Raw genomic sequence first — 13738 nt, 5'->3', positions numbered from 1 at the left:
AAGAACACATCTGGAACTCATTTAACTAATTAGCCACTTAAATTGCTGCTTCTGTTTGCCGTGCACAAATGAAGATGCCTTGAGGAAGCAAAAAGTACAGTAGAATATGCCGATGCATGCAAATACACATACGCTTATATTCCAGATGTAACGAGTATATAATAAATCACTAAACCAAAGAAAAGCAATAGAATACATGGCTCTAAATCCTTTTATTATATTCCGCCCTGCAGATAAGGACAGTTCTATTGTGACACTTGACAAAGCTTGGTGTGAAGGTGAAGTACTTACATTGCTATCGGACGCCTCCACTTACCGCTCTCTTCATATTTATACAAAAGGAACCTTTAAAATGATTTTATTCAAGCTGCTACAGGCAGGTTTGTCCTCAGGGATAATAGACATAAAACTAACTTATTGTTGTCCTATATCCCGCACATTATCCAAAATCCTTCTCCTTTACACCCAATACTAGCTAGTAGAGGCTCACTGTGTGAACCCCTTAGTATATGGCCATCGATGGCTGTGAATGTTTCATTGAGCGCTGGCTCTGTTTGGTTCTCGAGCGCCGCGGCTCAGCCAATCACAGCCAGAGCTACCTATAAGTGTGCATTTTTAAACCTCCAATCCAGGAAGGGCTGCCTGAAGACTACAGAAAAGAGTGCCGGAGCTGCAGAGGAGACGCGCGCCGGAGCTGACAGCACCTGATAGGTAATGTATTATTATTTATTTTGATGCAGATAGGGCTTATTTTTGGGTTAGGCCTTATATTTCAAGACTCCCTTTCCCCCAAAATAGCATCATGTGCGACTTTGCAGCGATTCTCTCGAGCAGATATCATGTCGCCCGTGGAAGTGGCCTTAAGCTTAAAGGGGTTGTCTCGCGAAAGCAAGTGGGGTTCAGCACTTCTGTATGGCCATATTAATGCACTTTGTAATGTACATCGTGCATTAAATATGAGCCATACAGAAGTTATTCACTTACCCACTCCGTTGCTGGCGTCCCCGTCTCCATGGCTCCGTCTAATTTCAGCGTCTAATCGCCCGATTAGATGCGCTTGCGCAGAAGGGTCTTCTCCCTTCTGGTCGGTCCGGGCACGAGCGTCGTTCTGGCTCCGCCCCCTTCTACGCGTCATCGCGTAGCTCCACCCCGTCACGTGTGCCGATTCCAGCCAATCAGGAGGCTGGAATCGGCAATGGACCGCACAGAGCCCACGTTGCACCATGGGAGAAGACCCGCGGTGCATCGTGGGTGAAGATCCCGGCGGCCATCTTGGAGGAAAAGAAGGAAGAAGTTGCAGAGAGGGGATTCGGGTAAGTAATTTTTTTTTAAATTTCAACACATCCCTTGGGTTTGTCCTGCGCTGAACAGGGGGCCTATGCAAAAAAAAAAAAACCCGTTTCGGCGCGGGACAACCCCTTTAAGTATTAGAGGTTTAAAATGTTCGTGGTTCGAAGCGTTTCTTTGATCACTCAAATCATCAGAAGCCTTATAGCTGAGTTTGTTATAAGAGGATCACAATTATGATCCCCCTATCCCTTGATCCATCGGACAGCATATCCTGTTGGATATTCATGAGAAGCAACATTTTGAGGTCAAAGGGGTCTCCCTATCTTTCCCAATGTTAGAGTCCTATGTAATAGCGATTCAATCCTCAAAGCAAGAATAAGAATAACTAATGCTAAAGTACTAGGCTAGTCAGAGGCAATCCCCTAATAGTGTGGATACAATACTCCAGATCTAAGCCACAAGAAAATAAAATTATGAAAGAGAGAAATAGCAAAGCCTTCAGTCCTGATGGTGGACTGGAGGCTAATGCTTAGTCACAAGAGTCCGTGCACTCTTAAATAGCCCTATTAAGGGCTAATGGGCTTATGGGCAGAGTTTAAATCTCCAATCAAAAAACAATCTGCATACCAACCCTCGCCCCACATCAGAAAGGTGTGTGGGTTGTAATAGTAACATAGACGCAAATCCAATCTCAACAAGGGTCTGTGGAGATCTATTACATAAATTGGATCGTGTCTTCTGCCCTAGATCACTTATTGGACAGCATGTTACGCTGATCTGCAGCATTCATTTATCTGACGCCAGAAGGGGCGAAGCCAGACACATGAGGGTGTCACATGATCGGCTTGATAGAGCATAGCGTCCTTAGTCAGGTTGTTGCTAACTGAATCCATAGTGATACAGTAATTATCATATGGGTGTATGGTAGTTCAGTGAGTACATCACTTATTAAATGAGTTTAGGTCTTTTAATAGATGGTCGACCCACATCTACGCAACTTCCTCATCTTCTTAGTACTAGAGGGACAGCTATTCAAACAGGCAAGACATTGTCTCAGTCTGCCTTTTTTTGGTCTGGTTTTTTTTGATAGAGGATACTGCACCACAACCTCATTGGTGGAGAGCCCAGACTTTTTTTTATATAGATGTGTGTTTTTTCTCAGCCATTATATATATATTTTTTTGCACCAAGCACTGTACGATACGTATGAAAAGCTAACAGCCCTACCTACATTATAGGAGCTCAGTTATGCCCATTTCACACCGGACAATTCTCTTTTGCCCAAGCAAGTGAGCTAGTGACCTCATCACTTGCGCAGCCTGTTCAGACTGCACAATTCTCACTGAGAATGGTGCAGTTCTTGCTCATTTGTCGTTCAGTGCTTCACATTCCTATGTAAAACACTGAACGATCCGTTTTTATACTGCCCGCCAAGTGAACGAGTCGGCGCTGATTTCTATGCTGGCTGAAAGTGAACTACGAGCGAGAACCTCAAAATTCTTGTTCACCATTGCCTGCGTTTAAACTGAACGATTAATATTCGGTTTTGAACGATTTTCTGAATGATAATCGTTCCGTCTGAATGCAGCATTAAGCTGTGGAGGGATCTGTCTGATAACAAGCTGACAGTTTCCAACAACTAGCAGAACTGTGAATGAAGCACTGGAGTAACGTACAGGCTGTAATGTATTGTACACTACCAATATCTTGTGTAGATATTATCCACCTACAGTACAAGTTATTGCCGGTGTATGACCAGAACGCTAAATCTAAAATTATGACATTATTATAGAAAGATATGAAAATGTTCTTCCAGTTCAGATCCTATTCCTGCACACAGGATTTGTGCTTGTAGTGATTTGCTCCACTCACCTTGGCCAGGCAGAAGCACGCCATCATCCTGACTCGGTAGAAGCACTGCTCTTGCTCCAGGATGTCTGTCAGTGCGAGCCGGGAGGCCGGGGTGGGGAAGTTTTCCAGCGCTAGTATGGACTCTTCCTGGGCGACCACATCTCTCTCATAGCGGAGCTGATACTGCCACATGAAATCAGCCTGTTCAAACTCCACCTTCCTCAGCAACGACATGTCAGGATCAATCCGTATCCAGAGCAATGGAGAGTCCGCACTGCAGCAAGAAAGAACATGGTGTAGGAGACAAGACAGAAAAAGCTGTTAAAAGGATCCAGTGTCGGAATATCTATAAAATCCCACGTTTTATTTAAACAGTATATTGTCCGGATGCCTTGGGGTAGAGCGTTCCAGAGGATGGGTGCTGCTCTGGTGAAGTCCTGTAGGTGAGCATGTGAGGTTTGTATTACAGGGGTGTTTAGTCGATCGGCGTGAGCGGGCTGGGTGGTGTACTGACAGTAGGGAGGCGATGTATGGTGGCGCAGCGCCATGCAAAGCTTTGTGAGTGAGGTAGAGGAGTTTAAATTTAGTTCTGCAGTGGATGGGCAGCCAGTGCAGCGACTGGCATAATGCAGAGGCGTCTGAATAACGACTGGATAGAAAAATGAGTCTAGCTGCTGCATTTAGTATGAATTGGAGTGGAGCGAGTCTAGTGCGGGGGAGGCCGATGAGTAGCGAGTTGCAGCAGTCAAGCCGGGAGTGGATGAGGGCGACCACGAGTGCCTTTAGCGTGTCCGTGGTTGGAACGGACGTATTTTAGCAATATTTTTGAGGTGCATTTGGCACGTTTGGGCCAGAGATTGGATGTGGGGGGCAAAGGAGAGGTCAGAGTCCAGTGTGACCCCAAGGCAGCGGGCATGCCGTCTAAGGGTTATGATGGTGCCAGACAATGGAATGGAGATGTTGAGGGGAAGGTCAGCTGGAAGGTGGAAAGACAAGGTCAGTTTTAGAGAGGTTTAGTTTGAGAAAAAGGGAGGACAGTGTTAGAGACAGCGGACAGACAGTCGGTGATATTTTGGAGGAATGGTCCAGAGATCTCACGAGAGGAGGTGTATAGTTGGGTGTCATCAGCGTAGAGATAGTATTGGAGGCCAAATTTGTGGATGGTTTGTCCAATTGGGGCAGTATAGAGAGAGCAGAGAAGGGGACCAAGGACCGAGCCCTGGGGTACCCCAACAGTGAGAGGAAGTGGAGCGGAGATAGACCAGCAAAGGAGACACTGAAAGAGCAGTCAGAGAGGTAGGAAGAGAACCAGGAGAGAGCAGTGTCCTTTAGACCAATAGAGCGGAGCATAGTGAGAAGGAGGTTATGATCGACAGTGTCAAATGCAGCAGACAGGTCAAGGAGGATTAGTAGGGAGAAGTCACCTTTCGACTTTGCAGTCATCAGGTCATTTGTTACTCTTGTAAGGGCAGTTTCGGTCGAGTGTAGAGAGCGAAAACCAGACTGGAGGGGGTCGAGGAGCGAGTTGTCAGAGAGAAAGCGTGTAAGGCGGGAGTAGAACAGGCGTTCTAGTAATTTGGAGAGGAAGGGGAGGTTTGAGATGGGTCGGTAGTTGGCAGCATCAGTGGGGTCCAGGGTTGGTTTTTTAAGTAGAGGGGATATGATGGAGTGTTTAAATGAGGAGGGTAAAGTGCCAGAGGTTAGGGAGAGGTTGCAGATTGTGGTGATCTATACTAAAATCTGTGCCCAATAATGCATATTTTGACACATAACTGCTGTGGAATACACCCTAAAAACCCTAAACATCAAAATACTAACGACCACCTGTTCGTCCGTCTGTGCGTGCGTTACATGCTCCGCTCCTGATCCCATGATGGTGACATCATCACAGGTCCTTCATCCCTATGCAGATACTAATGACCACCTGTCCGTGAGTGATTTACATGCTCCACCCCTGATCACATGACGGTGACGCCATCTCAGTTTCTTCATCCCTGTGCAGATTATGGCTGGAATACATCCTCTACAAACCCCCTGCGGCCTCAGTTGCTATGGAATATTAGGAAACACCTAGCCGGACAGCAGCCATGTGCTTACAGGACCTGTGAGGATGTCAGCGTCATGTGTTCATTGGCGGAGCATGTAACTCACTCACGGACAGGTGGTTGTTAGTATTTTGATTTCTTAAGGACCTGGGACCCCTGCGCATATCACAGTCAGCATATTGATCCCAATGGGCACCATGTAATCATTTCACTTTCACTATGGTTGCACTGCTGGAGGATTAAACAATTGCAGTTGGGTCTCACTACAGATTGCTGAGGGCAGAGTAGTAAGGGGTCTTTTACATGGGACAATTTGTCAGGCACAGATGCCCAACAGGTCATCCCAGTGATAATCGTTCCTGTGCTTTTAAACAGGAATGAACATTACTAGTGAATGGAGGTGGAGGGGACCGGGGATCGTTCCGGCCCACCAGACTCCATTCACAGTCAGTAGGCAGTCGTTCATAAGTGAACAACTGCCTATTTACTGAGGCTGAGCTGTTGTTCAGTTTTCTGCATGCATAAACTGAACGACGAACAAAAAGCAAATCTATTCTCGTTGGTCGTTCAGTCAGGGCATGCATTTACACTGAACGATAATGGATGCAAGGATCTGAACAATTTATCAACCCGTGTAAAAGGACCCTGAGACACCAAAAGGAGACTGTCAAAGAGTAGCAAGTTAGATGACTGGAATATACATTCATTGAGTTCACCTGCAGCTCTCGGCAGATTACATACGAGTCTCAACTTACTCCATAGCAGCAAGGTCCATGTCAACCTCTTCTCCGTTCATCAGTGGAATTTTCTTCTTTTTATTTCTGTGGGAAAATGTGCAAAAACAAAATCAATAACTTTTTATTAAAGAATGTAGTCATCCCCCAAAACCTTCAGCAGATTTTTATAGTTTATGTGCTTTTTACTTCTGTTTTACCTAAAATTAAAAAACATTATACACACTTTACAAATAGTCTTCATTAAAAGATATTCTACCATTTTGCATCTACAGATCCTACGCAGTTCTGTGCGTCTCTAAGGTTACAAAGCACAAATGATTCCTGTGTAGCCTGATCCTACAGTCATTCTCCCATCCGTCCACTCCCAACTTCTTACTAACCTATATACACTAACATGCTTAAAGTCATGGGATAGCAGTAAGTAAATGGATTATGAAGTGGCGTTATCTTAAGTGATTGCTTCGGAACACTCCCACTTGTATGAGTTGTGAGGGCTTATTTTATGAGCAATGTTCAACACTGGCCAGCGTGCTCATAGCAAGGCAACCTGAATTATCCAAGTTCGAACGAGGCTCGATAGAGAGTGTCAGATGGATGCTATCCCGCATGTCGGTGCAGAGTTCTTTAGTTTCCATGAAATGCGGAGCAGAAGACCCACCAAAGCGCCTCTGTTAATACCATGACACCGGACATAGCGCCTCACCTGGGCTCGTTAGTTAGCTAATTGGACCCAAGAAGACCGGCAACATGTGGCATGGTCTGATAAGTCATGGTACCAAGTGTTTAGGGCTGATGATAAGGTCATCAATATCTAATCAGTGTAGGGGGGTTAGGGAGGGTGGCGGGGTCCGCTGCTAGTGAATATAATCTACTGATTGAAGAGACAGTGGCGCCTATCATCTCAGGTCTGTAAGGTCGCATTCATCTTTTACATAGCCCGAGAGCAGCTTAATACCATTGAAGTGAATGGAACTGATGTGCAACATTAGGCACAGCTGCCCTACAGTGTACGCACTGTGCCTGGCATGCAGTGAAGTGCTCACCTGAGTGCTACAGCTACTTCAGATAACAGATTGGCTGGGGGAGGGGCCGCGGACTCCTGTTGATCTAATAATGATGATCAATCTTAAGATTAGTAATAATGAGGTCCTGAAAAACCCCTTTAAAATTGCATTCACACGTCACTGATTTGCTGCAGATTTTATCACAGATTTTGGTGCAGATCTGTGGTAAATCAGTAACGTGTCAATGCACCCACAGGGCACGTTCACACATAGTGAAAATGCCACGGATTTTCCGCAGCAGAAAAAAAATCTGTGAGATTGGTGAAAGAGTCAAAATCTGTAGCACTGGTGCGGATTTTGACTCAAAATCAACTGCATACCCACAGTAGATTTCAGCAGCCACAGTACTCCCCTCTCACCTCTAAATTTTTTAGGTAGTTAGTGCACCCTTCGCCCGGCGGCCTCTAGTAAGTGCAGCACCTCTGGGTCAAATTATACCACTTCCATATCATTTAACAAGCAACGCTGCGCTCAATAGACAGCGCCAGGTGGTGCTATAGCTGCTGATATCAGCTGTGGGATGCTGCGGATTTTGCTGTGGAATTCTCAGCTGCAGAAAATCAACGGTATTTCCGCTACGTGTGAATGTACCATAAGGGTGCATTGACATAACACTGATATGCTGTAGATTTTGGTGCACACATTCTCTCAATCCCCAAAATCTGCAACAAAATCTGTAGACATGTGAATACAACCTTAAAGAGTTTTTTCAGGACCTCGGTATTGATGGACTATCCTCAGCAGGATAGGTCACCATTCTTACATTGACAGGAGTCCACCACTCATCCTGCCTGCGATCGGCTGTCTGATGTAGCCGTGGTGTTCAGGTGAGCAATTCACTGCATGCTAGCCACAGTGCTGTACGTTGCTGCAGATCAGTTCCATTCACTTGAATGAGATTGAGCTGCTCTCAGTCTATGGAACAGATGAATGTGACATTACACATAGCGGATTTGCTGTGGGGAAAAAAAAAAAGCTAAAAAAAATTTGCAGCAAATCTGTATCAAAATCCACACTATTTGAGAGACTTGTCCTGTTATCCTACGTACGCCTATGTAGTAGATGATCTGAATGCAGCCACGGCTCTGCAAGAGGAGAGTAAGTATAATAGCCACATCCCTGGATTCAGCTTCTGAGAAAACACGGAGAGATTTGTCTTTATTAAGCCTCATTATACGCAGAGGGAAAACTAAACTCCTGCGTATTCTCTATACTCAAAATTAGTCCGCGAGTTATGATCAGCCAATCTATAGAAGCCGCCTTCTGTATCAGGATCCCCCTGATGTGAACTGAAGTGGAAACACATGTGGCGTTAGGACACTGAAGACTGTAGACACACTGAGGAAAGATCTAATCGTGCTACAAAAAAAGCCTGCTGCGCATCAGATTAATATCCATTGAAAACATATAAAGCAAATTAAAAAAGGGTTTATTCAGTTTGCGAAGTTAATAAAAGAAAGCAAATTCCATAAAATTACAAAAAACACCTCTTTTTTCAGACTCTTCCATACAGTGCAGGCACTCCAGCACTCCCCCCCACAGTCATGGTTTACAAGCAGCCAGCATGTGACCACCGCAGTCAATCAGTGGCCTCGGGTTCACATGCCATTCTTTACTGACATCATCACTAAGTGCCAAGCTATACTGCTAGTAGTATGGCATGTGACCGCTGAGGCCACCGATTAGCTGCAGCGGTCACGTGTTGACCACTTATACGCAAAGACCGGTAGGACCACAGGAGCATCTGCAATAAATCTGCAGAGGAAAGCGGCTTTTTTGTTGCTATTTTATGGCATTTGCAGCTCATTTGCTTTTTTTCCTCCACAATCCGGATAAACTCTTTAAAAAAGTTAAAATAAAATAAAGGGAGCAAATCACCTTCTACTCTTTGAGTGACAGGGAATGTCATGCTTCAAGCTGTTTTCTTCAATTTGTAAAGTGTGGTTAAAAGATCCATCAAGCTCTTGCACCGTCACTTTAAGAGGACCCTATGTTGGGAAGAAAAAAAAATAAGATCTAGTCATTGCAGAATAATGAGGCTGCACTCACGGGATATGTTGGGCGATTTTCCAATATAAGCCTCTGATGGATACCTCCATCATATGCCCCTGTATAGGCATACAAAGGCATAAGTTGCCCATAGGCTTCTATGTTAAAAAAATAACTAAAACTATACACACATACAATGTGCTACACTTTTTTTAAATTCTGCTAATAATTAGAAAGCCAGTAGTAGAATATGCTGCGCAAAAAAATATATATATATATTTACATATACTGACCAAGTAGAGGGCCAGAAAACACTGTTTTTGCTTCCGTGGGTATAGGTCAGGAATTTATGCCAAGTGGACACTTGCTAAGGCTGGATTCACACGAACCTATATCGGCTCGGTTTTCACGCTGAGCCGATATAAGTCATCCTCATCTGCAGGGGGAAGGGGGGGAGGATGGAAGAGCCAGGAGCAGGAACTGTGCTCCCGCCCCCTCTCTGCCTCCTCTCCACCCCTCTGCACTATTTGCAATGAAAGGAGGCAGGACAGGGGTGGGGCTAAGTTTTGTGACTTAGCCCCGCCCCTGCCCCACCTCTCCCTATTGCAAATAGTGCAGAGGGGCGGAGAGGAGGCAGAGAGGGGGCGGGAGCTCAGTTCCTGCTCCTGGCTCTTCCATCTTCCCCCTCCCCCCCCCCCCGCAGATGAGGACGACGTATATCGGCTCGGCGTGAAAACCGAGCAAATTTACGTCCGTGTGAATCCAGCCTAACAATGTTGGACTATGTAATGACACACCCATTTGACAACTGGGTGTTTTTACCATTGCTCATCAATTTATTCAGAAATTTTTAGGAGGAATAAAAGAGGAACTACAAATACAGAGTTCTTTTTAGAAAAGACGCTCCAGAATGTTATTTCACAATACAAGTATTTAGTTAACCAGCAATGTCAGGAGAACTGATGGCTGTTCTTTAATTCCTACTCATTCTGGGTTTAGGAGTCCAGTGGGCAGTCCTGACTCATATAGGGAAGCTGTTAATTATTGAGTAGGACCACCCACTGATTCCTGAAACCAGAATTAGCAGGGATTAAAATCAAAATATAGAATATACTGAATTTTATCTCAGAAAACGATACGCCTGCATATATATGCTAAACTCCCTGTGCTCTATAATACATTGACAGCTTGGCCAGCATGTTGAAATGGACAGGTTCCCTTTAACATCTCTAGTGAATTCATTAAAACTCATATGGTGGGCAAAATACATAATTCTGCCCAGAATAGTGGCGCTCTGCCTGCCGTTCACATGTAGTTTTTGCCTTCAACTGCAGGTATATGTTGACAATATTTTAATCTGACTAGATCTGTAAAGGCTGTGGAAACCTTTGTGCATAAAAAATAAGCACACACTTATCTTACTATTAACCCATTTAGACGGGACGACAGTCGTCTAAACAACTGCAGGAGCGCTGACGTCACCGCTAGGTTGTTAGCGCTTGTGCAGAGTGTTTAGACAAGCAGATGATGGCTGGCTTCTTGCTCAGCACTTCACATTCTATGTGAAGGGTTGAGCAGGAAGCGTTTAAACTCAGTGAGAAGCCAGCGATAATTTTCATGCTGGTTGAAGGGAAGTCCCTGCCAAAAGAAAAGAGTGATGCATCCATCTACATTGAAGTTTTTGGCTGGGGGGCATGGCTCTCCCCTCTTCTCTTTCAGAGGCTGTGTAGCATAACCACACCCACTCAATACTACACAGCCATCTCTCCATCTTCTCTCTAAGCAGCTGCTGGTCCTGTTCCCTCTCACTGCTGGAAACAGCAGAAAGTTCACCCGCAGAAAAATTACAGCCCTATGTAATAGTAGCTTTCACTACTCTGTTCTCTGTCCTCCTGATCTCCTCCATTATTCCCCAGCACTGTCATACAGCACTCTGCAATAGCTCAGTGAAAAGGCAGTGAATGCAGTCCACAAGAGGGGAGTAGGCTACTGGAGGAGCTGTCAGCTTACTCTGACAGAATTTGCTCAGATTTCGGTCCTCCATTCTGCAGTACCTTGGAAAACAATGCAAGCATATAAATCAAACAGTCAGCAATTTTTAATGAAAACGAATTTAAAAAAAGTCTTCATTTCCAAAATTATATTGCTTAAAAGAATAAAAAAGTGCAGAAAGGAGTACATAGCCTTTAAATACATTATGATTCAATGGCAACTAATCTACAAGAGCAATTCAGATAAACACAGTACATCAGGGAAATGCCACATCTTACCACATATTTCTGTGTTCCCAGAACCGTGCACTCCTGTTTTATTTCCAACTCTAAAACATTGCGTTTTCTGTTAAAAGCGAAGCTCCCATAAAACTTTACAACACCGCTCTGGTCTCTGGAAGACAAGTTAAGGGTTCCTCAGGGTTGAAGGGGGCTGTAAAGCAGGCTGTCTACTTGATGTGTGCTAATCAGCAGGGACAGCTCTGTGGGTGTGTCTGGAGGAGCTATACTCTTCAGACACATTTAGTCCTTTGCTGACAGCCAAGCTGAAAGCTGGGGCAGAGCTACTGCTAGAGCAGAAAGCCCTGCCGGGTCAGGCTCATAGAGAGCTGGAGCTACACCTTGAGAGGATGGTTAAGAGGAGGCTGCAAGCCTAACATCTGTGGGAGACCAGGCTGTGGTAACGCCACAAGTCTGCCGAGGAAGGAGGGCCAAGACTGACACCCGGTTGGGTATGTGTAGTGGCGCTAGGCCACTGTATTAGTAGTTAGAGAGGATTCTACTGTTTAGTTAGCGTCTTGAGGGGCAAGTGTTTGTTATGTTTATTGCACAAAGTGTATGTGCTGCCAGAGGCTGCTGTGTTTCCACTGGATGTCCATGTTATTGCTAAATATCCAAGAAAATAAAGTTATTCTGACTTTTTATGCGGTCTGAGTGAGCTGCTGTGTCGTTACCGACCCTACCCCACCCTATACGAAGACATTGCCACACACAATTGATTAATAGTTAAAAGGAAACCCAAAGTTTTCCCATGTGCTTCATTATGGAACTGAGGGCATCTCTAAAATACACCAACAGTGATATACAGAACCAATGTGCAATGGTGCATCCTCAGGTCATCTCCTCTGCAGGTAAGTGACGCACATGTACCCAGCCATCCACATGATGGAAAAGAAAACATGATTCATCAAACCAGGCCATCTTCTTCCATTGTTCCAGGGTCCAAATTTTGACTCTCACATGTTCATTGCAGTCACTTTCGGCACTGGACAGGGATCAGAATTGACACACTGACCGGTCTGCAACTACTCAGCTTTATGCAGAGCAAACCACAACGAATTGTGTGATCGGACATCTTTCTATCGTAGCCAGTAGAAACTTTTGCTGGTTTCCGCTTTGCCCTTTCGTAGACTACTTTTGATAGTTACTAACCACTGCAGTGGGAACAGGCCACAAGACCTGACATTTTGGAGATGCTCTGACCCAGATGTCTAGACATCAAAGTTTGGCCCTTGTCAAAGTCACTCAGATCCTTACATTTGCCCATTTTTCCTGCTTCCAGCACATCAACTTCAAGACCTGCCTGCTTACCTCCTGCCATCTACTTCATCCCTTAGACTTTACACGCCACATAAGAGCTCTGTTGTTAATGACATACGGTAATAAAGGATACACCCATTGCTTTATTAGAGGCTGGATGTCTTTCCCAGACACGTTGGAAATGGATTTCAGAAACCCAGATGTGGAAACCAACATCTGACTCCACATATGGGACTGGAACTTCTGAGATGAGGCGGTGCTGGCCAGGCTTAAAAGCTTGTTGAAAACCTAGAGCGAAAGAGAGAAAAATAATTAATTACAAGGTTTACCAGCAATGAACATTAGACAGAACCAGTCAGAGGAGCCAGCAAAAAACAGAAAACCATTTTCATATGTGGAGTAGAGCAGATCGCCACAATGACTCCAACCCAGGCTGATGATCCCTTCATGTCAGCGCCGCTGTACTCGGGTGGAACGAGTTGCAGCAGTGACTCTACCCCAACATTACGTAACTTACCATCAGCATATACAGAGCACATTCATAAATATGCATCGTTACGGTATCTCATCCCATCCATACAAACCAATAAACACTCGTTAAGTTTAACCCTTTTAGAATCAGTCCATTTTCGTTTCCACAATCCAAGAGACATAATTTTTTTATTTTTTCGTTAGTGTAGCTGTAGGATGGTTTGTTTTAAATGTGACAAGTGGTATTTTTTTAATGCCACTGTATAGTTTATCAAAAAGTTTTTGAAACTTTTTTTTTGTGGGATGCCATTAGATAAAAAAAATAAAAATCTGCCACAGTTTTACCTTTTTACAGTGGTCACCGTGTGATATAAGTGATATGTCAGCTTTATTCTGTGGATCAGTACAATGGCAGCGATACCAAATTTCTACATATTTTGTAATGTTTTAGTACTTTTACAAAATCTGATTTTTTTAATTTAAAAAAAAGTTAAAATTGCCTTGTGTTGACACTTTCAGAGACCCTTAACTTTAATATCTTTCTATTAATGAAGCTGTAGTTTCTCTGTTCCACTCTCAGGTTCTCAGGTATATATGACTTTTAGTTCATGTTTTATTCGCTTTTCTCCTTTTCTCTTGGGGGGGGGGGGGCACCCCAGAAGCCATGACAAAAACTCAGCACATCGTTGGCCTATGAGGGGGTGAAGAGAGCCTCTTCCTTTCGATCAGCTCAGACACCACGAACTCTATTGACCATGGTA

At 44.5% G+C, this 13738-nt stretch overlaps 1 protein-coding gene across 1 annotated transcript in view; it reads right to left on the bottom strand.

The window, feature by feature from the left end:
• The window catches only part of TAF2 (TATA-box binding protein associated factor 2), a 127712-nt gene that overhangs the window by 56105 nt on the left and 57869 nt on the right, over positions 1 to 13738 (bottom strand). Inside the window, exons 12-16 of the mRNA XM_066578507.1 lie at positions 12640 to 12794; positions 11247 to 11361; positions 8866 to 8975; positions 5942 to 6007; positions 3163 to 3415 (exon numbers count right to left, since the gene is read on the bottom strand). Of these exons, the coding sequence (XP_066434604.1) occupies positions 3163 to 3415; positions 5942 to 6007; positions 8866 to 8975; positions 11247 to 11361; positions 12640 to 12794 (699 nt within the window). The remainder of the gene's footprint in view (positions 1 to 3162; positions 3416 to 5941; positions 6008 to 8865; positions 8976 to 11246; positions 11362 to 12639; positions 12795 to 13738) is intronic.

Source organism: Eleutherodactylus coqui, chromosome 9, assembly GCF_035609145.1.
Source record: "Eleutherodactylus coqui strain aEleCoq1 chromosome 9, aEleCoq1.hap1, whole genome shotgun sequence".
Taxonomy (NCBI): Eukaryota; Metazoa; Chordata; class Amphibia; order Anura; family Eleutherodactylidae; genus Eleutherodactylus; species Eleutherodactylus coqui.
Note: the sequence above shows the minus strand (reverse complement) of the source record. Positions and strands in the feature narration are given on the sequence as shown.